The following is a 23972-nucleotide window of genomic DNA, read 5'->3' on the forward strand; positions in this document are numbered from 1 at the left end:
AAAAACATCAGTGCCTGGAATATGCCTTGCTTGATTCCAACAGCTACATTTTTAATGGCAATGGTTCATCAAAGACATACTCGTTTAATGCAAATCTAAAACTTTCATAATTGACAGGTTTTTTTTCAAAAATCCAAAGCAAAGAATTAGAAGAAAAAAAAAAATGGTCCCTGCTGGAGTTACACTCCAGTACAGGCAAAAGAAGGAAAATCTACCTATATGTCATATGAGACAGCAAATATTTTGAGCACACAAAGAAGAAATTCTTCTGATTTTATAAAAAGTATTGAAAAAGTTTTTGATATTTATCATAGAAAGCAGAAATTAACCGTGATAAAATAGAAAGGATTAAATCCCTAAATAATTTTTTCAAACTGCACTATCATAGTTGCTAATGGGCACACAGTAGGATTCAAATGAAATGCACCAACTTGTGAGACCAAAACCTGTATGGCATCCATCAGGTGTAAGTCATGAACTGATAGAATACAAGTAGAACACATGCAATGATTTTTGATTGTAATACTGCCAAATTAGGACCTATGCCTACAGCAGATGCTTTTACCTAAAATGTTTTACTAATTTAAATTAATTCAAACACTTCTATTTTAGTCACAAAAAATTAAGATATATAAAAATATGGACTTTATTACAAGACTTGATAATGCATTTTCCAGCTCTGACATGCAATGGAATGTGTGATCGAAATAATTAAATGTTGTAAGTAAATTTCACAAAAAAATTAGTAAAACACTAAATATTCTGACAATTTTTGCTATGAATGTTAGGATTAATACAATCTGATATTATACATTGGGATAATATGTACAGTGATTTATGTGATTAGAAAACAAAAATGCCTTACTTTTGATTTATATAAAAGATTTCTCTCTTTTTTGACTTTCTAAATAATATTAATTATACACTAACTTCAAATAAAGGCAATTCATTAAGTTGTGTAATTTTTCTATTTCTACTCTGCAATGTTATGGTACTTTATCATTTCAGTTGTCAAGAAAAGCAGCTTCTCTTTTTAATGGGTAAAGCTATATCCTATGTGTAAGCACTATTTAAATTAAAGACCATCAAGGAACATTTATTTATTTATTTTTTGTAGTCCTGCAACTCCTTTGCAGAGATCAACCAACATGAAAGCCTCATGAAAGCCAGGGAACCCTGGCATTTCACTAAATGTATATTTTAAAGCAGGCCTCAGCTTCCATCTTGCTTGAATTATTAGAATTTAACTTGTAGTGGATTTAGCACTCCATCTCCAAAAATGACAAATATTTAATATTCATATTCTTTCTGAGTGCAACAGCAGCAATTCAGCAGAACATGGTAATGTAGCCCAGGAATCCATGCTTAATTTTCTCTATCTAGCAAAGGCAGGATATTAAATATTGATATTTTCTCATAATGTTCTTCCTTTGCTTCTCACACATTTACAGTCAGGCTGAAGGCTTATTTTACAATCTAACTGCATTACACAGAAGTTTTCTCCATATATCAGACTTCTGCACAACTCTGAGCTAACCAAGGCTCACGTTCTGCACCTGCAAAACAAGGAGAGAATTCTCATCCTTCACAGTGATGTCAACAGTGATACTGAAGCTTGTTACATGCTGCCAGGTCCTTGCAGCTCCTTGTGGAATTGTAATGGTCACCATCCTCTCCACCTCACACAGATACAATCTGAATGGCACCAGCCAAAGCCAAGCTTTTAGGGAGGCTCCACTTAGGGCTTTCACTAGGCTTCACTTAGGCTTTCTCCACCCTAAGAAATTTTAGGGTTTCTTATCACAACCTACACAAGGATCTGGAGGAATTCTACACCTCTGTTAAGGCCTGTAATTATGCACATGACTGGGGATTGTTTCTTAAATATTCCCAAGTACTGTAATTCTCAACCTGTAGGGAACATTGATCCAAACTGTTCTGGGGGACCCTAAGCAGGTCCAAAAAGAGAATGAGAACAAAATGAACCAACAATCGCACTTTCAATACTACTCACACTTCTCTCTCTCAAACACACTGCTGCGGGCATTGCAAAATTAAATCCCAAAAGATACCTGTCTAAATAAACAGCCATGAACAACTAAGTACTGACATGCACATTTCTAGAAAATTTCTTGCTTGCACTACAGTGACTGATTAGAAGAGGTACCCACACAAAAGTGTAATGGGATAAACTCAGGATACAACAACACTTAACTACCTGAAGGTGTTATTTCCACAAATTCACAAGCAATTTAAACAAAGTAGTTTCCTAGCAGCTTCTACTCTCTGTTCCTCACCATGATTTCTGAATGTTTGTAGAGCAATTTGGAGAGTATATTAATTATGAACTATCTTAAATTGTAACTTAGATGGCAAAATTTTGTTAGTCCACCTACCTCATTTCCAACTTTGTAAGAGACAGTTCTGTTGCAGTTAAGACAGCCACAACACACAGAATAACACCCTACCACTTCAGAAGGCTTCAAGCCTCAGTCCTCCTTGCTCTTTAGCCACACCTTTCATCCCCCTCATGTTCATGCACGGCACCTGTGTTCCCTTTGAGGTTGGTCAGTGCCCCTGGGCACTCCATGGCTCGCTGCTGTCAGTGCTGCTCACAGCTGTACCCACGGGGGATGAGGCTGGGCCAGCCCCACTCCCAGCCACCACAAACTCTGTGTCTACACAGTTCTTTATGTAAGTTATGCATAAAACTGCTGAATTTTAATCATTAAGTTAGTAACTAAACTAATTACATGTTTGACATCTCTAGGAAAAAATACAGCTCTAATGCTGTCTAGCACATTTTCAGCTTATATCACACTACCAATTCCACACATTTATATAATTTAGGCTGGATTTGGTCAGTCACAACCAAAGCAAGCAAGGGTAAAGTGACCAGGGACATTTAAGTCTGAAAATACCATTGCTATGAAGCAAGGACAAAGAATATTTTGAATTTTGTTCAAAAGCCTAGGCATCCTGCACAGCTAAGCTTGTGCCTAAGGGCCTGTTAAAATGATCCACTACTGTTCCTCTCATCAGTGAATCTTACCTTTCCCTCCTAATGTTAGTGGAGCTCCAACAGGTATCACAGAAGGCATTTCATCATAGTTCAGAGGCTGCACTTTCCTTAAATCTTTTTACAACCACTGGCAAGCTGCCCATCTTGATCACACACCCTAAAGCACAGTCCAGATTATGCTGTCAAGAGCTGCATTCTTCCAATGGGCTTCTCACTAGATCCCAACAGAGATTCTTTTTGAGGGGATTGTTTCTTTATTTTATTTTTAAATCAGCTACCCCACAGTGCAAGTAGAAAAGCTACCTAACCAAAAAGGCACTGAATTGTGAGGATTAACAACTGTAACTACACTGCAAAAACCATGCTGTTATCCTACTTCACACTCGAAGGAGTTTCCACTCAATCATCATCACAAAGTACAAAGCTCCAGCCACCAGCATAGGAAATTTCACCAGTCTTAAACCTCAGCAATTTTCATTACATCTTTGAAAAGTCCTACCAAAAGCTTTCCTGACTGAGCAATACTAATCCTCAGAAAACCTAGACATTTCTCTAATTCCATGTGGGATTTCAAGATCTTTTCAGCAAAAGCAGTTTCAGCACCTGATCAGTAGTTTACAAGCCAGAGACATCAACAGGTAACAGGAATCTGCACTGCAGTTGTACAAACAGCTACAAGCAGTCTTAGCTACTACTGACTCATTTAACTCCCCTTAGGTGTTTGGCACCTCCTCTCAGGCAGAGGTCAGCAAAGCTGTGGGGACAGATAGTAAGTAACCCTCAGTATTTTCAACTTGAATTTCAGAGGTCTCCCTCAAACTTCTCCCTCGGTCACTGGACTTCAAGGAAGTGAGTGTGGATCAGTCTAAGATCCTGCTCTGTTTCCCTTGCAACCTCTCCAACTCTTGGCAGCAGAACAAAAACCTTCAGTGCTGCAGCTCTTTGCTAAATGAGTGACTCATCACTCAAGTTACAGATGAGGAAAGTCAAGGTTTTGCAAGTGTTGTGCTTCAGCAGAGGTCAGGCCACTGTTCAAACATCTCTTCTTGCTGGTACCTAGGGCACAGCCCCCGGGCAGCTGTGTAGGCCAGCACTGAACACCTCACACTGGCCTTGACTCTGCAAGGAAAAATGGCAACAAACAAATACAGCGAGCTGCAGCTCACATTCTCCACAAACAAGTGCAATAACCCACAATCATGCCATTGGCTGGAATTTCATCAGAAGAAATTAAGTTTCAAACAAAATCAAACACACTAAGGTTGTCTGGAACAGAATAAAAAGCAATGGCAAAATTCCACAACCCCCATGCTGTGCTGCAAACATGCAATCAAAAATAGAGTTCCATTATAAACAGACAACATCATAACAGCCTTTTTAAATTACAAACCTTCATCACTGTGAAAGAGACAGCTGTGCTAAATAAGAATGGGGTGGGAAGTCGCTCTTTTAAAGCCAGGGTTTTCTTCTAATAAAAATCCTCATTTTAACACCAAAACTTCAATGGGGAGAATTTTGTGGCTATTACCCCCAAAAGAGGCTCTGTTTCTTTCTGTGTACAACAAAGCAAGCTCCACTCCTGCTCTCAGTCCAGGCAAAAAGGCAGATGATTTCAGTTTATCTCAGTATTGTTTTTCAAGTCAGGAGGAAATGCCCGATGGAGAGCAGCACTAATCAGCCATCAGGAATGCAGGAAGGTTTACTGACTCTACAGAGCAAGCAACACACTCCCAGAACCAAGGTAAACTTGGTTTTAGACCTCCAGCATCAGGTTGGGGGGGGGGGGGGGGGGGTCCCCTTGTAAAGATCTGGGAAAAAAACAAGTGTCAGTCAGCGGAGTCCTTTCTCCTTAATAATATTTTTGGATGAGTCCTCCTCTCTATTATTCATGGGCTTCCAGGCTACCTCAAGCAGAGTTTAGAACCCAGCCTGCTTCCCCAAGTCTGGCCACTCATAAAATTGGACCTTTTCTACAGTATAATGCAGGATGCAGGTGTAAACTCCATAAAGTCCTGCCTGTATAAATAAACATTTACAATTAGATACTAGTCTGATACAACTTTAATTCCTACAGACTTCAATTTTTCAATAGCTTACATCAGAGGCCATAAAATATTTTAAGTAGTTTTTTCACATGGATCTGTGTTACATATATATTCTCCTCCAAACAGTGCATACTATTTAGACTGAAAATACTAAACAGGAATAAAAGAAAGCCAAACTGGGACATTCTTTAAAATACCTTTCACAACTGAACTGCATGCAATGCGTAGTAAAGGTTTTACTGCCATCTGGCTGCATTTAGAAAACATAACATAGCAAGAAGACCATCACTTGAAGAGTTTAAAATAAAAACCACAGAGACTAGTTGTTAAATAAAATCTGGACCACCAAAAAGAATCCAAAAGTCTGTTGCTATTATGCAGAGCCAAATACCTCCATTAGCTTCACCAGGGACAATTTTGGAACTATGGATCCAATGGATAGTCTTTGCAGCCCATAGCAGAGAGCCATGGGGGAATTCAGGAAATTCCCTATTCCTAGGGATATACATATGTCCTGTAGAATATATCTATATGTAGATAGAAAGACATAAATATAGAAAAAACAGGGGGGAAATTACATCATAAATTGAATGGCAAGATGGCAGAGTGTATTAAAGACAATGAAATAAGTCTTCTGCTCTAAGACAGAAGAACAGGGCAGGCCTAGCATTGACAGGTTTTCCCATCCACCTCATCCTCAAGAATTGTTCTCCTCTCGTAAGGCACAGGCTTCTGTCGTGGCCTGACCATTTCTGAAGGAGTCTCTTTCTGCCTCTACTCTGCGCAACGTGCTCTAAGAAGATCTGCTTTAACAGCAGGATTACACTGGATGCTCACCAGGGGTCCCTCTCAGCCCCAAGCACCCCGTAACTGTGGAGGACAGCGGCTATTTGCCGGCCCGCTGTGTTCAGCCACCCCGGCTGGGCGGTGCGGGAACGCGGACTGACACAGCCCTGGGGCTCCGCTGAGCCGGCCCCGCCCGCCCGTGCAGCCGCAATCGCGTCCCCCGGCAACGCCGCGCGGCCCGCGGGGTCCGCCCGCCAGCCTGAGGCAGCGCCGCCGCCGTTTCCCGAGGGGCACCGCGGGCCGGGCTGCTGCCCGAGGGGCCGCGCCGGCAGGTAGAGCCCGGGCAGGGGGAAAACGGGGCGCCGGCACCTCCGCCCGCGCCCTATTAGCCGTGCGGACCGCGGCGGGGAGCGCCTGGCGAGCGGTCCATGGCGCGCTTCCCACACGGCGGCAGCGGCGCTATGTTGGCCCGGTACCTCCGGCGGCTCCGGCACCCCTGCGGGCGCTGTAAGGAGGGGTGGGGGAGTTGCAGGGCAGCATACACTGCCCAGCCCGCAGCTCTCGGGGGCTTTGGGAGATACACCCTCCCCAGCCGCACCGCGGGCCCGCTCGGCGCCCCTCGGGGGCCGCCCGGCTGTGAGGCGGTGGCCGCGGTTTGGGGCGATGGGCGAACCCCGCCTGACACACGGGGCGGAACCCTCAGTGCGGCCGCGGGGTGCCCGGGAGGAGCTGGGCGAGGCCATTCTCACCGAGGGGGGAATGATGTTGCGCCGCGCGCGGAGAGGCCGCGGACGGGCCGGTTTCCCCCCCTGCTCCCGCCCTCATGGGCCGCGCCGGGTTTTGGCGGGCTTTTGGCTGGCGGGTGGCCGTCCCTCACAGCGTCTCTCCCGGTCCCTCAGCCATGCCCGCCTCCGAAGCCGTGCCACAGCCGTCCCCCAGCAAGAGGCAGAAGGGCTCGGGGCCTGGAGAAGCCTCCACACGGCTGCGCTTCACGAAGCTGTCCGAGAACGCCTTCGCCCCGTCCAGGGGCTCCGCGCGGGCTGCGGGCTACGATCTGTACAGGTGAGGGAGGGTGCGGGTACGGCACCCGCGGCGCGAGCCCGCGCTCGATGCCGCTCCGCTCGGCGAGCCCTGGGCACGGGGCTCCGGCGGCTGAGAGGGCCCTCGTGGCCTCTTGCCGAGCTGCGTCCCCGGACACTCTCGCTGGCCATGCAGGAGAGGACGCCAGAGCTGATCTAGTCGTAGCTCCCTTGCTTCTCCATCCTTCACCATTTTCGGGTATCTGTGGTCCAGCCATATTACAGCGTAGATTTCATCAGGCACAGATGCAGTCCTTGGCTAAAAGTCAGGCTTTACAGAGCATCCAGAATTGCTGTTGGTGCTCATATTGGCCAAGTTGCGTTCATCTTGAAAGGAAAATATGGTGGTGCGCATGGGTCCTCCTTGCCAGCACTTGCGCTTTTCTGCTTTCCTCCTGGCTCCGGGGTTGCTGCCTGCCAAAGGGCCTTGTAGCAGTTTGATAGTGCTCCTAGCTGGAAACCACGTGGGTTCATGTACAGACTTAGGTTTTGGTTTGAATTAATAATGGCCCTTCTTCGATGGCTTTCACTGTGTTCAGGAATACCTGTAGCTAGACTTGTGGTTGTGTGCATAGTGCTTCTGTGATCAAGTCACTAGTTTTGAACAAGTGAACTTTGCTGCTGCCACTTCCAACTTACCTTTTTTAGTATTACGTAGAATAACCAGTCTTTTTCTTCCTTCACCTCTCTGACTTCTTTCCTGAAGATTTACTGCACTACACCTTACCCTTTTTTCTTTTTATCCCTTTCATCTCACCGGGTTTGTTTTTGTTCTTGTTCCAATGTTGCACTGTAGACCTGGAAAAAGTCTGTTTTGTAGAAAACCTTTCAGTGCTTCCCATTATTTGAAAAACAGCTCTTCATCAAGGTAGAGACATGACAAGTATTGTCACCACTGCTTTTCATTAGGCCTCCAGTTGGGTAGCTTCAGCCAGTTCTTAAAATCTCTGTAGTTCAGAGTTTCCAGGAGAATCATGTGAATAATGAACTGTCAGACTGCTCAGAAAAAAAACATGTTGCCTAAAAGTTAACTTACTAGATTGTTACTTTTGATTACAACTAGTTCATCTGCTGTAGAAAGCTTAATCAGGCTGTATTATTCATAAAGTTTTTGCTATTGCACAAAAAATGTATTGCCATGTTCATCTAATGGTTATTTTAACATTTTTTTTTATTTTTTTAATATCTTACTAATTAAAAGCCATTTGAAACTGGCAGTTGCAGGAGTATGCTGTTCAAATGACACTTCTGGATCCTTAAACTAGCACCATCAGAATGGCAACATCTTGTGTTTTAGGATCTGCATTCAATTTTGCAAATCTGTATATATTTATTGTTTAAATTTCATGGTATAAATCCCCTGGCAGATTAATTCTGGGTAATTTTGTACTTTAAGTTACAGTAAAGAAACTTTAAAAAATATTCTATATAAACTATTGTTTCTTTCTTTAATGTAGTGCTTATGACTGTGTGATACCACCCATGGAAAAGGCTGTGGTGAAAACAGACATTCAAATAGCACTTCCTTCTGGGTGCTATGGCCGAGTAGGTGAGTACACAGCTGTCAAAAGGCTGCAGAGTCATTCTAGAACAGGTTTGGCAGCATCTTCACATCTCTGCCTAAAGCTTTCAGACTTAGTCAGCACAAAAAAGGGATGCCACGTGGCTGTGTGATTTACTTAATCTTGCAGTATTTTCCTGTTACCTGTTGTCAGACACATTTGAGGTTTGGTGTATGTTAGGTGGCCAAAGGATGATCAGCAAAAATGCCTGCACTCTACATACAACTTTGACTTTATAGGCCCCACAGTAGTTCATTATTTGTATGCAGTTTCAGAATTGAAATCACAAAAACTAATAGGTAATGGACATACATTGGCTGTTTAAAAATTAACCCCAGAGTACCAGTGTAGTAGAATTTGATGACATACTGTGATAGAATAGTTATAAGGACCTGTACAAGATATTCTGTTTATTTTGTGCATTCTTTATCTGAATTAGGTATGAATTCTTAATGTAAAAAAGCAATAGCCAGTCCAGTGGAAGAACATGATCAGAGTTTGCCATGTCCTTTTATGTAAAAGAACACATGCATTTCTCTTATCCCAAAGAAAATTTTAAAGATCATACCATTTTTAGTTCCACATCCCAGTAGGCTAAGGTAAGTAAAAACCCAAATCCCCACACATAATTTGTCTGTGTATAGCACTGCTTAGGAAATTCCTTGCCAGATTTTCCTTCATAACTTAAATGGATTGACCTAATATTCTTCTGAGATGATGCTGAACCAGTAGTAGTCACCAAAAATAAACCAAGATTAGACAGTCTGCTCCAGTTGCTTTCCTTGGAAGAACCTACTCTGCAATTGCAGGTCAAATAAAAATACGTTTCCATTACTTAAAGATTGAAATTTTATTGTTGCCTGTTGCAGCTGTTATTCTGTTTAATATATATGTAAACTCTTAACATAATTCCTGTAATATGTTTATTTTAAAAAGACTGGAAACAATTGTCATTCCCAAGACTCTGCAAACACACTATATAACCTATAAATACTGTCTTTTTAAAGAAATAAATTGTAATACTTAAAAAAAATTTTTTTCTAGCACCACGTTCTGGTTTAGCTGCAAAGCACTTCATTGATGTTGGAGGTAAGCTTTTTGTTCTTTTTATTAAGACTTGGTAAGTACTGATCACAGAAGTGCCTTAGTTTCACACTGTAATGTGCAAATAAATGATGGCTTCTTGGGGAGTCTGGCCAAAAGAGATAGCTGGGTAACACCTGAGAGAGACAGGTCATCATAATTATGTTAAGACTTTCTTAATTATAAAAAAGATTACTGATTTTTTTTTAATAATAACAGTATCCTACTTCTGTAGGCAGTGCCTGCCATAGAAGTTCCTTTTTGGCTTAGGCATTAAAGATTACTTCTTACATGCTGGTTTCTCCATTTTTTTAACCAGCAGATTAACTTGTGAATTGCATGTTTTTCTAAATTTTCAAAACTCAGGGGATACTCCCAGTATTACTGGCACCTTAATTAGGAGGCTGTTCAGAAATGCCATTGGATTAACCCAAAACATTACATAAGAGAGCTGTGTAAATACCTTTTCCACACTGGAACTAGTGCAGAGATTGGATGGTAACTATGGATCATATGCACTGCAATTTTTTCAAAAGCTGAAGAAACTACTTTAAAAAGTAGGTTTTTCTTCTTAAATGTGCATTTGGTGGTTCAACATTAAAACTTCAAGGTACACTCATACTACAGTTTCCTCTGGTGTTAGTAATCTCTAATGGTAGTACTTGTATAAGCTGGGAATGTCTTGGACTGGCATTTAATTTTTTTATTTAAATTATTTCTGCAAGCAGACTTCAAAATACATACCACAGGGAGGCCCAAACTCATATTTTCTACTGGAAATGCATTTCCTCTCTCTGAGAGAAAAACTCTAAAGCAGAATATAATTGTTTTCATGTGCACTGGTAGCTAGTCTTCTGAACTATGTAGTTAATACATACAAAATAAAAGAGTAAGCTAGTTTTATATTGGTATGAGAATATAGCTGTATGACAGTCATTTCCTTACAGCTCTGATGCTGTTACCTTGCCAGAGGTACAGGATTTGGATCTGTGCAAATTCATAGCTCTCTTATATTAGAGTTAAAAACAGATTTCTGCTTGACACTGAACAAGCTGAAGCTAGCAGAACAAATGGGGCCAGAATTTAGTCCAGCTGTCTTGATTTCTGATAGGGTATTACTACTAAAATTAGTAGTGCAGAGGTAAATAACTTCTTGACACATGATGGGGTTTTTCAGTTCCTTTTGCAAGACTGATTGGCATTTTTAGATCTCAGTATTTGCATATATATTGTTAGTTGTGCATCATAAGTATAAAGGATGTCATTATGAGATACTGTAATCATTTATTAATCTAAAACTTAATCTAATCTAGTTATCTCATACACTGACATTTACTAACCGGGTACCTCTCAAAATTTCTCCTGACAGCTGGTGTTATTGATGAGGATTACAGGGGAAATGTTGGTGTGGTACTGTTCAACTTTGGCAAGGAGACATTTGAAGGTAAGTGTTAAGCCTGGTAGAGCCTATTTTCAGCCATGTGACTGGGCATGAGAAACTAATTTTTTCTTTAAAAGTCTGTGCAGAGGTAGAACTAACTGGGAACATTTTTCTTCTCTCAGTTAACAAAAACATAGACACTTAATAATGTCCTGTCAAGGGAACATGTAAAGATTTTACTCATAGCAAATTAAGCAGCATGCAAAAAAACTGCCCCCAAAACCACCACACCACCACAAAAGCAAACCAAAACATCCCTACTTACCTAAGCTTTAGATTCACAAGCTGTACTGAAATGCAGCTTTGTATCAAGTTACTACCTTTCTCTGAAAAACAAGATTAGCTGAGTAGTATTTGAGGAAAACCTCCAGAATCCTGGGAAACATGAGTAAGAAAGACAGGATTTTCCCTTTATTACACTGTCTTTCTGCAAAAGGTCAGTTTTAAGTTTCAGTGCCCAGTTGCAAGAGATATGCTTTTGTGGCCTCTCCTACATTCACATCACAAGCTGCTTAAGGAAGTTCTGTGAGCCAGATTGGTTATTAGTGAGAAAAGCTCAGTTTTTCTTTTATCAGTTTGCCTTTTTCCCCCCAGATTCCTGGGTCTGGTTCATAAAAAGAGCTACATTATCCATAGAGCTGTCTCTCCATCTCTGCAGTACTTGTACATAATGAACTTAAGGTGCCAGAGTATGGCATCAGGAATGAATGGAAGGGCCTTGAGCTGGTACAACTGCTGACATTCACCACAGAAGGACCAAACAAAAGTTTATCTTAACCTGTATTTTTCTGGGTCTGTTAACATCTGTTTAGATAAGTTTCAAACAAGTGTTTTCACTTCTAGTATATTCTGATATTTTTGAAAGGAGATTGTCTGAAGTCTATATTCATTATTCACTTTTTTGAAGGAACTAATAATATTTTAACTTCTCTGCAGTTAAAAAAGGGGATAGAATTGCCCAGCTCATCTGTGAACGCATTTATTATCCTGAGCTAGAAGAAGTTGAAGTAAGTTGACAAAAGAAAATATTCCTGCTTTTTCAATGATAACTAGTTATGTATATAAGAGGAAATTGATTACATAGATAAATACTTGGATAAAATTACTTTCAGTGGTAAAACTGCATAGCAGCAGTACCACCTGAATGAAAGTCTTGATTCTTTGTGCATACTTGCATCGATTTTTTTTTTCTTTTTTCTTTTTTGGTAAGTTTTCAGAGTTTTTGAGGAACAGCTCCATATATGCTAGAAATGGTTGTCTCACAAGCATTTGTTTAAGCTTGTGCAAAAGATACTGTAAAGTGTCTTGCATACATTTTTTTGTTTCTTAATTTTAGCCCTTGTTACAAGTAAATGATAGACAATATCTTTTGTATAGAAACAAAAAAGAAGTTAAGGCACTAAACCAGCTTATCATAATTGATGTCTTTCAGGCTCTGGATGATACAGAACGTGGCGAAGGTGGCTTTGGCTCTACTGGAAAGAACTAAAAATTACTTGAATACACTTTCTATTTTTGTTTTTTGCTATACTATTCCTAAATTTTCATCTGAATTAGCAGTAGGATTCCTGGAGTACATAAGAATATTTCAAGTTTTATTGAGACTTCTCTGTATCTATTCTCCAGTGAATTTGTCTGCATAATGAGGAAATATGCATGACTGGCTTGACTTACTAGTTAGTTAATGTATTATTTTATTTTCTCTTTCAAGAAGTTTGGTCCTCAGCAATAAGAACACATTGTTTATGTGGCAATTATACTGTAATAAATGAAAAAATAACTTAATGATATATTTTATTTTACTTACCTAAACTACAACAGCCAATTGTTCCCTTGCCAGTTTTTGTTAGACTTCTGAACACTGTCTTCCACATGGGTCAGGATTTCATATGGAGAACCCATTTCATACAGCATCAGTGACAGTATCAACAGGACTTCCCACTCTGACACCAAAATCAGAATAAGACAAAGATACTTAATATTGCATCCTCTACAACCTGTCCATATATTTGTGTTTCTGTGTTTCAGCTAAAGTTCTGACTTTGATACTTAGCTGATCTTCAAGTGGCAGTTTTTTAGCTCTCTTATATTAAAAGAAAAAGCAATACAGTTTAAGTAACACAACTCACCTGGAAATAACTTCTATGTAGTAAATAAGAGCTATGAATTACACTTTTGGAATATTTGTTACAAATTTATCTATATGTTACTGTATGGAAGAAAAATTCTGAGTTATTGAAGCAGTGCACAGTTTGGTTTTTTAAATTCACTTTTGTCCAGTTAGCAGAATGTTTTTTGAATCTGTCCTAAACCTGATCCAATAAGTCTGTGGAATTTCTTAAATGACTCTCTGATTTTTAGGTGAAAGAACATGGAGAGAAGAGAAGAAACAAAAAAGGAAAGAAAAGTTACTATTTTCCCACTTTATGTAAAAGAATTAGAAAAGGCTCTGAAGCTCTCAAACACTTTTCCTGCAGCTGTCTGTACTTTTAAGATTTTCTTATCTGAAGATCACAGGTAGGAAATACTGTGCTTTAAGTTTTAGCAGTGGAAAGGACGCCTTTGTAGGCTGATGTTCATACTGCTCCTCTGCTGGGCAGTTTCAGCTCAGGATAATCATGTTGGTATTAATTTCATGTTCTTGTCTAGGACTATTTTTAGTGAAGTAGGCCCAAAATACGACACATTTTATACATTTTATCCGCCTGCCCTGCAAGGAGCTGGAAAATAAAGAGCAGTGTGACAGCATCCAGATCCCTTCAGCCATGGGATAGGCATTACACTGGCTTGGCAGTGCTAAAACGTCATTTTGCTGTTGGTCCTTACCCCTGTGCTTGGATCTGTACACCCAGACAGGCCATCAGGAGCAGGCACACCCTGTGAAACGCCACTGTAAGCAAGAGCACGTCATACCAATGCAGTCTAAATGAACTGGGAAAGCTGAGCTTGACACTAATTCAGTTCTATACCCTGCAATAAAGGAACTTAACAGGCTATTTAAAGGTCTTAAAATCTATGATCCTTTTGTGAAAAGCTTCCTCTTCTGGACTGTAAGTCAAGAGAAAGTTTTGCTGTAATTTTCAGTTTCCACCTCCCAAAGCAAACACCCAGTAGGGATTCCACTGATGAAGTCGTTTTTTAAAAAAGATGGTACAAGAGGCCTCACTTGGAACAGCAACCTACAAGGAAGAAGCTGGAGTTCAGGTGATACTCATTACTTGTTGTACCTGATGAAAACTGATCTGATGTCCATTTTTGAAAATAATGCTAATACTACAGATTCTGAGATAAGTTTTTGCTAAAACATGATCTCAGGAGCTAACTCAGACATATGAGGAAAAAACAAATTTACATATGCATGCCTGCAGTAACTTGTCAACATTAAAACCATTATCTGTCATTACCAGGAAAGGTTCACTCGTTTTGAAAATGGTGGAGTTCCTTTCCATTGTTTCTTGGTACTTCTCTAGAGAAGTGTCATTAGCTTTAGATTGCTGCAAGGCCCTTCCCACTAAGGACTTTGGGAATGTTAATCTGAAATGAGAAACGCTTTCAAGTTTTCCTTTACACTGAGGTCCTCTGTGCACCAAGCTATTGCACGTGGGTAGGGAATTCTGGTAATTCCTGTTGGGGTTTGCTTTTCTTCAATAGAAGTACCAAATCTATGAAAGACAAATACTTCTACCCAGGCAACAAGAGTTACCCATGTACTGACAGTTGATACTGCTACTGCAGATCAAGGCTTGCATTTGAAACTTGTAGAAACTTTGTACTAGGAGTGAGTAGAGGCTTTTTAAAACAGCATTTGCTACTCTGTGGTTCGAATCAAGGTATCTACATCTCTTTTATTTATATTCCCACAATTTCATTAATATGAAAAACAATGCCCACGCAATTATTTTCATGTTCCTTTTTTCCTATAATACCTACATTACAAGAGTATATTATCTTGGTATCTGGCAAGAGAGAGGGGACTGGGAAACAATCTCTTTCTTTACTTTATCTGAGACCTACCTCCATTACCTAGTTGTAATATAGTTTTGTAATTCAGTGACAAACTGCCCAAGTGTGTCATTGAGTCCACATGCTTCAGCTGGGGCAAGGAACTTCAGAAGTTAGCCAACAGTGCGCACAGGGCTCGCTTCTGTGTAGACAGATTCATGTCTCCAGAACCTGCCCCTGGGGTGTGATTCCCCAGGACTCACTGCAGGTATGAAACTGAAGAGATGCAAAGCTATTTCCAAAGTAACAAAAGGAAAATCACTTAAGTAAAAATTACATTGGGTTGTTCTTCACTATCACTGACCAGATCCAGGCAAAGTTAGTCTTATACAACTACTCACATCTGCGAGAGGAGTTACCTAAAGCTTGAAGAACAATCTTGTGGAACATCCTCCGTGTAAATGAAACATGAAGCCTTTATAAATTAAAAGTAATTTGTTGGGAATTCTTAACCACAGCAGAAAAGAACATTTTCCTGCAAGGAAAGGAGAAGGACATTGCTGACTTACAATCTACCTCAGTTTTTTTTTTAAATGGATTTGACTTGTTACAGGGATAGAGAAAATCTAGCCTTTCACCCCAGGTGAATTTGGAAGAAAGTTGAGATGCTTAACCCCACATTCACCTCCATGGTTTGAGTTGTATCATCAGATCTGAGAGGGTTCTATTTTTTGATTGCAGCTGCAATATTTATGATAACCTCTATGTCCTTAGAAAGGCAGAGGATCATAAGCTGATGAGGGTTTTGAAGGAACATGGGATTCCTATACAATTCCTACCACTTGAACTCTCCACTTTTGGACAAAAACCTTAAAACAAAAATTATGGCAGTAGTACCACTGCTACCATTGATCTTTATTTCTTTCTTTCCCCCAGAGTGTTAACCTGGTGTTTAGTAGTTGAGAATTTAGGCACAGCTTCCTCAGCTCAGCTGTTATATTACTCTACGGCATGGTAGGAATTGTTTTATCTATTTAATGTTTTCTAGATCAGCCACTAGATGGCACTTAAAGTTTGCTTTCTTTTCCACTTCTTTTTCAGAGGTATTTTTCAAAGATCTGTTCATCTATAATTAAGAGTTGATGACTCCCACTGGGACTATGTTGGTGGAAAGAAAGATGCAGCAATATTTGAGTGAAAGCAGGCAAAAGTATGACCATTAAAGGGGGAACAATGACAATAATTTAAATAAGATTTGGGTGGTTGCAGTGTTTGCATAATCCCTCCTGGCATGCAAGAGCAGTAGAGAAGCCTGTGGCTTTTCTCTCCTGCTGCGTTTCAACAAAAATGGAAAATTGTAATGAACAGCAACGTTTTTCCTATCTTTCGTATTCCCTGTGCTCTTACTCTCTCTTCCTCCATTCCTTTAAGTGGAATGCAGGCTACTTAAGGATTGCATTGTAATGAAAGTAGTGTATAGCCTGGTAAACTCTGCATTGGATTTTCCAAATCAGATGCCTCTGGCTGCAAGTTCAGGTTATAAATTAAAATTTACTTAATACATGTTAACTCACTAAGGGTGGGTGATATATAATAACCTGAATTATGTAAATTAAGGTTCTCTAGTTTCTGTATTGCTTGCTGCTCCTGTAATAACACAGTTTGGAGTGCTTGTATTTGTCTTCCTCTTAACCTTCTAATTTTTCTTTTTTCCTTTTTTTTTTTGTTAAATAACTATCCTTATATTTTGGCTTAAAGATGGTTAAGTAAGTTTTGGTATTAAGTAAACTTCTATGACCCTGCCTATTTCCTGTCCTGTCAAACCTTTCCTTGTAAGAATAACAGTGTCCTTTTATTTGGTGGAGTGTAGCATGATGTTTTTGGCAGGCACGACATTTTTGACTTGCATAAATTTGTGACCTCAAGTGCAAGAAAAGTGAATGCTTGCTTCAGTACCTCATGGTTTTTGTCTAAAAAGAAAAGTGTTCACATGGCTAACCATTACAATTTCTGAAGGAAAATTATCAGCACACTTATTCCACCTGATTGCACATGACTGCACTTCCAAAGAAAAGAACCAGAAATAAAAATAAGTATTTTGCACCTAGTTATGTAAGTTACTGAAAGCCTGAAAATATAGGGCAGACTGTACTGCCTTACTGGTTTCTGGAATTGGCACACATGGCACTTCCCTCACTAACAGCTATTTGGCAGTCTCTACCTCAGTAAGGATGTGATTCTGCAAAGTGTAAATTCGGGTCTGCTGCTGGGCAAAGGATGTCATTGCATAGTTAAAGGTTGCAGGATCAGGTCTGAAGTGAATTTACGTAATTCTTTTCCTAAACTTTCCCTCCATTAACTGTGTGGTTATTTAGCTCTTTACCACTGAAGTGAGGCTTTTCCCCTACTCAGAACACAGCAAGAAAGCCTTTTATCCTGCCAAGTCTGAAAGCCTGACAGATTAATTTTATAATTTGAGAGCTCTCATCCAGAAAATAAATACTGTATTTTAACATGTAAAGTATGTTTAAACAAACACATGTGAGCTGTGTATGCCTACTTGTTTTCCCTTAGAATCTGATGGGGTTTTCTTCATTGTCACAAAAATTTTATATTATCATTCTGCATATTAGAGAACATTTGTATAGTATAATTTGTAACAAGAGTTTTGTATCAATCAATACTGCTCATAGCCTTGAACTGAAGAAAGTTATCTTTTGTCTACTATTGATTGTAGCAAAGGAATGAATTTGCTTTCATTTTGTAAAAGGAAAAAGGAAAAACAAACAGACATGAATGTAGCATCCTTGGCCAGATTCTTTTAACATGAGTATTTTTGTTTATGGATTCCTACTGTGAAAGGTTGTCTCCATGTATCCAAGACAAAATAACTATGTGTCCTCGTTGGAAGGAAACATCTTTCCTTTGCAGCTTAACTGGTTGTGCCGTGGCTGGCAAGCACGGTAGTTATCCAGTGCTGTTTTGCTAATACACCTCAATCCCGATGACAGCCTTCCCACCTGCTTAGCTTACACTGTTCACTGCCAAATTCCAGGCTCCCTTCCTTAGGGTGCAGGAGAGCACCAAGGAATCCCACTTGTCAGGTTTTCACAGCAGCAAACACAAAAATACCAGTCTCACTATTCCACATAGGAGTTACCACAGGCAGCAAGCCAAGCTGATCAGCATTACAGGTAATTCAAGCCATTTAAATTCTGCAAGAGGATTTTTCTTCATCCTATATATGATGCTGTATCTTAGCAACATGTATAGGCTAGAGCAGTCAAAGAAAAGGAGGTGTTTTGTCAGGGGAGAAAGTATATTTCAGTCCTGTTCTTACCTTTCTTCTCAACTTGCATTTAAGTCATTAGCAACATGAGAAAACTGAAAAAGGAGCTGTGACAACAACAGGAAATCATGGATTCAGCAACAGAGAACTCATTGCTCTCCCAGGACATGAAGAGGAGATGACTGAGAGCTCCACTCATCTTGGTGAGGGTTATTTTGTTTGGGATGGGATTTTTTGTCTGGTTAGTTGGGTTTCAGTACTAATCATATCAATTAAGCTACTAAAAGTTCTCCAGGAAAAACTGGATAGAACTCACTGCCTGGAAGACTGCCACCAGATGTAAAGCCAAACTGCTGCACCAGGGAGGCAGCAAGGTACTGGGTTTTTTGTCAAAAATAATTTTTTATTGTACACTTTGTTATCAGTTTCTAGCCAAGAAAGGCTTTAAGAGTGGCTTTAAAGAGAGCCTCATATTTCTGGAAGCCTGACAGATGTTGTGTCCCACCCTAGGTCACCTGCAAAGAGCCCCCAGACTGCTGTTCATAACTTTTCCAAATGGCAGTTGAGTAAGACTGACTAATAGTCAAAACAGGCAAGCTTTCACTATTGTATCTTGAGCAGGCTGGAGGTCTGCTGTGTGGGAGAAAGAAGCCTCTGTTTGCATTTACTTTTTATTTGGATGACCTTTGAGATGCTTAGCATTTATGGGACAGCCTGGACTGAGCAGAAAAACACTCAGGCACTTCCAGGTAGTTTGGATCCTACAACAGGATTTTTAATTTTTCAATTCTGTCTGCTCCTGGCCACCTGCTTGCCAACAGAACCTGCCTATTTATTTTTGCATCATTATTTTCTGCTAATAAAGTTGATTTTAAAACTATAAAAACCTAAACTAATAACAATAATAACAAATGGGACTCTACCTCTGTCCCTCTCCTCCTGAAGTTTGCTATTCAAATGTACAGAACTAATGTCCAAAGCATGGCTGGATATTTATTACAGCATGCAAATGATCACTCATTCCAGAGCTGCATACATGCTAAATGAGAAATTATTACTCATTTGCAATTATTCCAGGAAATCTTGAGTAGCTGCCAAAATAATAAAACAGCTGGATGAGAAGAGGGATGGGATCAGTTTAAGCTGGCACTCAGGCAAAAGAAACTCATGCAAAGTCACAGCCATGGGTGTCTGGAAGACTCAGCTTTATCCCACTGTGGAGCTGGTGCACAACATCGTGCATTGTTACGTGCTAACAACATCTGCCCAGAAAATGAGTTGCTCCTCCAGTCTCCATTGGAGAACACCAAGTGCCTCTAGAGCCACAGATCAGCAAAAACAACACTGCATCAAAATCAGAACCGTGATAGGATTGTTCATCAAGACAGTGTTGATACTAACCCAGGTTAGAAATTATGTAAGTGGAGTTCATCGCAAATACTGCGACTGCACAAATAGAGTAGATGTGGAGAAAGCTAAGGCTTAAGTCATATTTCGTGATTCCTTAGGATCTCCCTGGATAAATCCTTTTCTCCTCATGCCACTGCTCATTGATCTCTACTGTCTGGACCACCAAACTTTCATCTCCAGGTGTGCTATCAGGTAATGGTAGAAGTGATTAAATAGGAAGTTGAAAAATTCATGTGAAACTTGCTCCCTTCTAATGAACAATAGAGGAAATAATTTGAACTGTATTTAAATGGTACAAAAGAAAAGTGCTTATAAGGTAGGCATTAGAATAAAAAATTACACCTAAGAGCAAAGCTCCTGGCTTAGCACTATAAAGCACATGCCAATAATCCAGGGAAACTCTTTTCCTAAAATCCATCATAGGTCCATTAAAAGTTGCTTCTTCTGCTGGTAAAAGTGCAGTCCATGGTCTCACTGGTCTGTGCATATTCCCAAAGTCTGGTGCTGTTGCTGGCAAAGCTTTATTATATTCCTACAATACATAGAGCACTGTGCAAATCCTAAACAAAAGAAAATGACATCCAACTGCTAACAAAGACCCTTTCCCACAGCCAAAGCAGCAGTCAGACAAAGGCTTCCTCTGAATCCTTGCTCATTGTGTGAAGCACAATTCAAACAATCATCAAATGGTATTAATCATGGTCTTCCATAGCTCTATAACTAATATCCTGCATGGTAAATACAATTTTCAGCAGCTGCGAAACTGATACAGCCTTCATCAAAATGCTAAGGGTACTGGCATTGCTTTAAAACTATCTCCATACTCAAACAGTTTCTGTGCACAGATGTCTTCAAGAAAAGTCAGAGGATTGCATGTTTTAATAGCTATGGAAGCATTTTATTCCCTCTGAAAAAAATATTTGGGTTCATATTTATTAATGCCTAATGCTCAAGGTCAAAAAGAACGCTCATATATTTGGCCAGAAGTGTTGCTTTGCATGAGATCAAGATGCCAGAAGGTTATACTTGATCAACAGTAGGTGCCCAAGGGATTTGATTGAAAACATTTGGAAGTATTGAATCAATAGCTGTCTAGATTCCTCTATCTATAAATGCAGTAGGTTTTAGTAAACATGTGTTGAGTGGTTTTAATTTACCTAAGGAAAATATGTTGGAATTATGTTTTTTTATGTGTTTCTGGGACATGAGCTCACAAATTGCCAAAGAACTTTGGCACAATTAAAAGGAGTGAGAGTCAGACAGACACTTCAAACGCTAGTAAGGGCAAATTTTGAATGTTTGCCAAGTGAAGTGCAATTAATCAGGGTCTCTGCACTATTTACTACTGAGAGATGACAAAAATCTGTCTAAGGAATAATTACCAAAAGAGACAACTGTGGGGTGGGACACAGCATTGGCCTCATATGATCTGCATACAAGAAGTCATTAATATAGAATTACATCTAGATACAGTATAGTCATAAGACTGAGGGACCTTCTCCCAGAGTTCCTTTTCTCCATGAAAATGAAACATAGTATGCTTCTATTATTCCAGAGGCTCAAAGTTATTCCTAAGGGCAATTAGTAGTCAGCTATGTCATACTCTCCCTAGAGATGCTGTGGAAACCCCTCTGGCTTGATGCAGACAAAGAAAGGGAAAAGCATAGCACCAAGAACAGCCCAGGATTGGCTGGTAGGTTGAGTAGATGATCTGACATGTCTTTTCCATCTATAATTTTCTTTTGTGGCTTCAATGCTGAAGGCCCTGTGGACATCCACAGTGTTCTTGCTTTCCTGGAAGCCTTAATAAAGATCTGGTTTGGAACTCAGAAATACAACTAATACCACTGAGCATATTATTCTAGTGTGGCATGAGAGACAAAAAAATGCCAGTGAGAACATACCCCATCAAGCTAGTTGGGTTTATTCTGGCTTTTAACACCAGGATCCCTGAAACACTTGTATCAATGCATTCTAGTTGCAATGGTTGTCAGCATGCTGCTTACTTCAGTGCAGAAAAATCCTGGTGCATACCCAGTTATTGTACTGTTTACCCAAGAGAGTGTTTGGATTTATAAGCTCACATTTGACCTGGTCCCGAGACTTTGGTTCGTTAGGAGATGCAGAAACTAATCTAGATATCCTCACTCAGCAACAAACATCTCGGTATTTCTTCTCTACTCTTCACCTAGTCTGTGCCTACCAGAAGCCTCTTCTCTATAGCACATCCCCTTGTAAAGCTCACAAAACAAGCTCACAAAAGCCTCTTTATCAGATTTACCCATCAGTCTGAAGACCAGACTTTCTACTGTACCCTATTGCCACTGGGATTACTTAAGGGGCAAACATAGTTCCCGTTCTACCTCAGAGTACAGAAGGAAGATTAACAATCTCTCTTGTCACCCAAAACTTGGTCACTTGCTTCTCCACAGCAGATACACCAGAAGCCCCTAAGGCAGAACCAGTTTGTGAGTAGTTTCTGTTGGTCCCTGGGGCTGAGTTCCTCAGCCAGCAGTCAGATTTCCAATGGTTTGCAAAGCCAAAAGATATTGTGCCAATACCTTAACTAGATGAAATATGGTAGCATGTAGCCTACAGCAACCCAGATCTGAATCTAGAAATCTGGCCTTTGGAGGACTGGTGGAACCAAAGGAATATTCTGACTCAGCTGGAGCAACTTCTCAGATCTGAAGGAAACTTTGCCCAGTGGGAACTCACAGCAGGTCACAGCTCAGTTTCTCATGAGATTGGCCACATCTGTTCTCTTTTATGCAAGAGAAACACTTCATTAGAGCCCTATGTAACCTTCTGTTGGGCAATACTGGGCACTCCTGGTTTCATCAAAAGATGAATCAGTGGGTTCCATTATTGCTTCATACCTCAACAATAAAGTTTTGGGTGGGTTCTTGGACAAGAATCTTGGCTCTGAGAGACATGTTTGATATGGTAGCCTTGGACACAACTATACAATAATTCAAGAACTTCTTACAAAACACATGTGTTTGCTTACATCAATAAGCATAAAATGAAAGCCAACATTTTTGCTATTGTATAAAATAGAACACCTCAATGCTACTATATCTCTTGAAGTCCAGGGGGACCTACACAGACAAACATACCCCTGCTATGTGACTTAAGACAATATCTTAAAATCCTGACCTTTCCATGTGCTGCAGAATGGCCTTGTGGAAAAACCTCTTCCAGAATTGAAAGCTGACTGTGAGGTCCACCACAGGCCAGTATCCCTGATATTCAGTGAATCATGCTGCACATATATGGAAGGCAGAACAGAATCTGGCACTTAGTAACATTTAAGTTGCTCTTATAAAGGCCATGTTGGTATCTTTTTGAATGTTTCTTATGAATTTAGCAGTTTATTTCTTGGCTCTATCACAATCCAGTTTACTCTCCAGAGTAAATTTGAAGTCTAAATGCAGCAGCATTCTATTACCAATCAGTCACCCACTACAGAGAAAAGTTCTTGGTGCCAAAACAATTTTGTTTGTTCCCATTCTACCCTAATGTAATATTGCTGCTATATGTTGTGCTCCAGAAAGCACCAGAGACTGTGGCTTCGCAGCTCTCCCTTTCCGCTAAATGTCTCACATAGATGACACACCCTCGCAGGGCCTGAGCTTGGGAACATCTGCCTGTTCCAAAACCCAGAGTTCCCACATAACTACATAATTCACTGCTATCGAGTTACTGGGCTAGCCACAAATTGACTAATGCAATAGTCATCAAGGATCAGGAGGTTGGAGCATGAGTGCTTAAATTTCAGGGCAGGGTGACTTGTCCTTTAGTATCACAAACACTTTATCAACACACAAATGAGGAAAATTCTCCATCTGCCCACCATGAACAGTACAAAAAGAAAAGGAAATCTACATACAGCCTTTAATTTCAAGGGATGTACCCTAGACAGGGCCTTTCAATATCTCCACTGGTGGGGAGAGCACCTGGGCCTTGGCACTGGAGAGCTTTGCTTGCCTTACTGTGACTGAGGAATATCATTCTCACAATGGATATCACTCCCTCTCCCTTAGTGTTTTCAGCAAACAAACTAAACAGCAACAGCAGTCAAGAGCAATTTCTTTTCCCCCACATACCTTACTGATAAAATAAAACTTGCCTGAAAAATTCTTTCAATCTTAACAAACCAAATTAGTCTTTTTCTAAGCTAGAAGGATCTTCTGAGTTGCTCCTTAAACTTAAGCTTCACATGACTCTTTGGTTATTTCTCATAGTCTTTTAGCCACCAAACCAGCTCATAACCCACAAAGAGAGACTGTGCTCCATCTATAACAAAAGGT

General features: G+C 40.2%; 1 protein-coding gene across 2 annotated transcripts; it reads left to right on the plus strand.

Annotated features, from left to right (window-relative positions):
- Positions 1-6050: 6050 nt before the first annotated feature.
- Positions 6051-13884, plus strand: DUT (deoxyuridine triphosphatase). 2 transcript variants are annotated; one of them, XM_084213746.1, is made up of 7 exons: positions 6051-6185; positions 6753-6915; positions 8390-8481; positions 9539-9583; positions 10947-11021; positions 11955-12025; positions 12451-13884. In XM_084213746.1, the coding sequence occupies exons 2-7, from the start codon at positions 6755-6757 to the stop codon at positions 12505-12507; spliced, it is 501 nt and encodes a 166-aa protein (XP_084069872.1). In that variant the 5' UTR covers positions 6051-6185; positions 6753-6754; the 3' UTR covers positions 12508-13884. The 2 variants fall into 2 exon arrangements, with proteins under 2 accessions (XP_084069872.1, XP_084069871.1); XM_084213745.1 differs by lacking the exon at positions 6051-6185 and adding an exon at positions 6192-6360.
- The last annotated feature ends 10088 nt before the right edge of the window (positions 13885-23972 follow it).

This window comes from Fringilla coelebs, assembly GCF_963513975.1.
Source record: "Fringilla coelebs genome assembly, chromosome: 12".
NCBI lineage: Eukaryota > Metazoa > Chordata > Aves > Passeriformes > Fringillidae > Fringilla > Fringilla coelebs.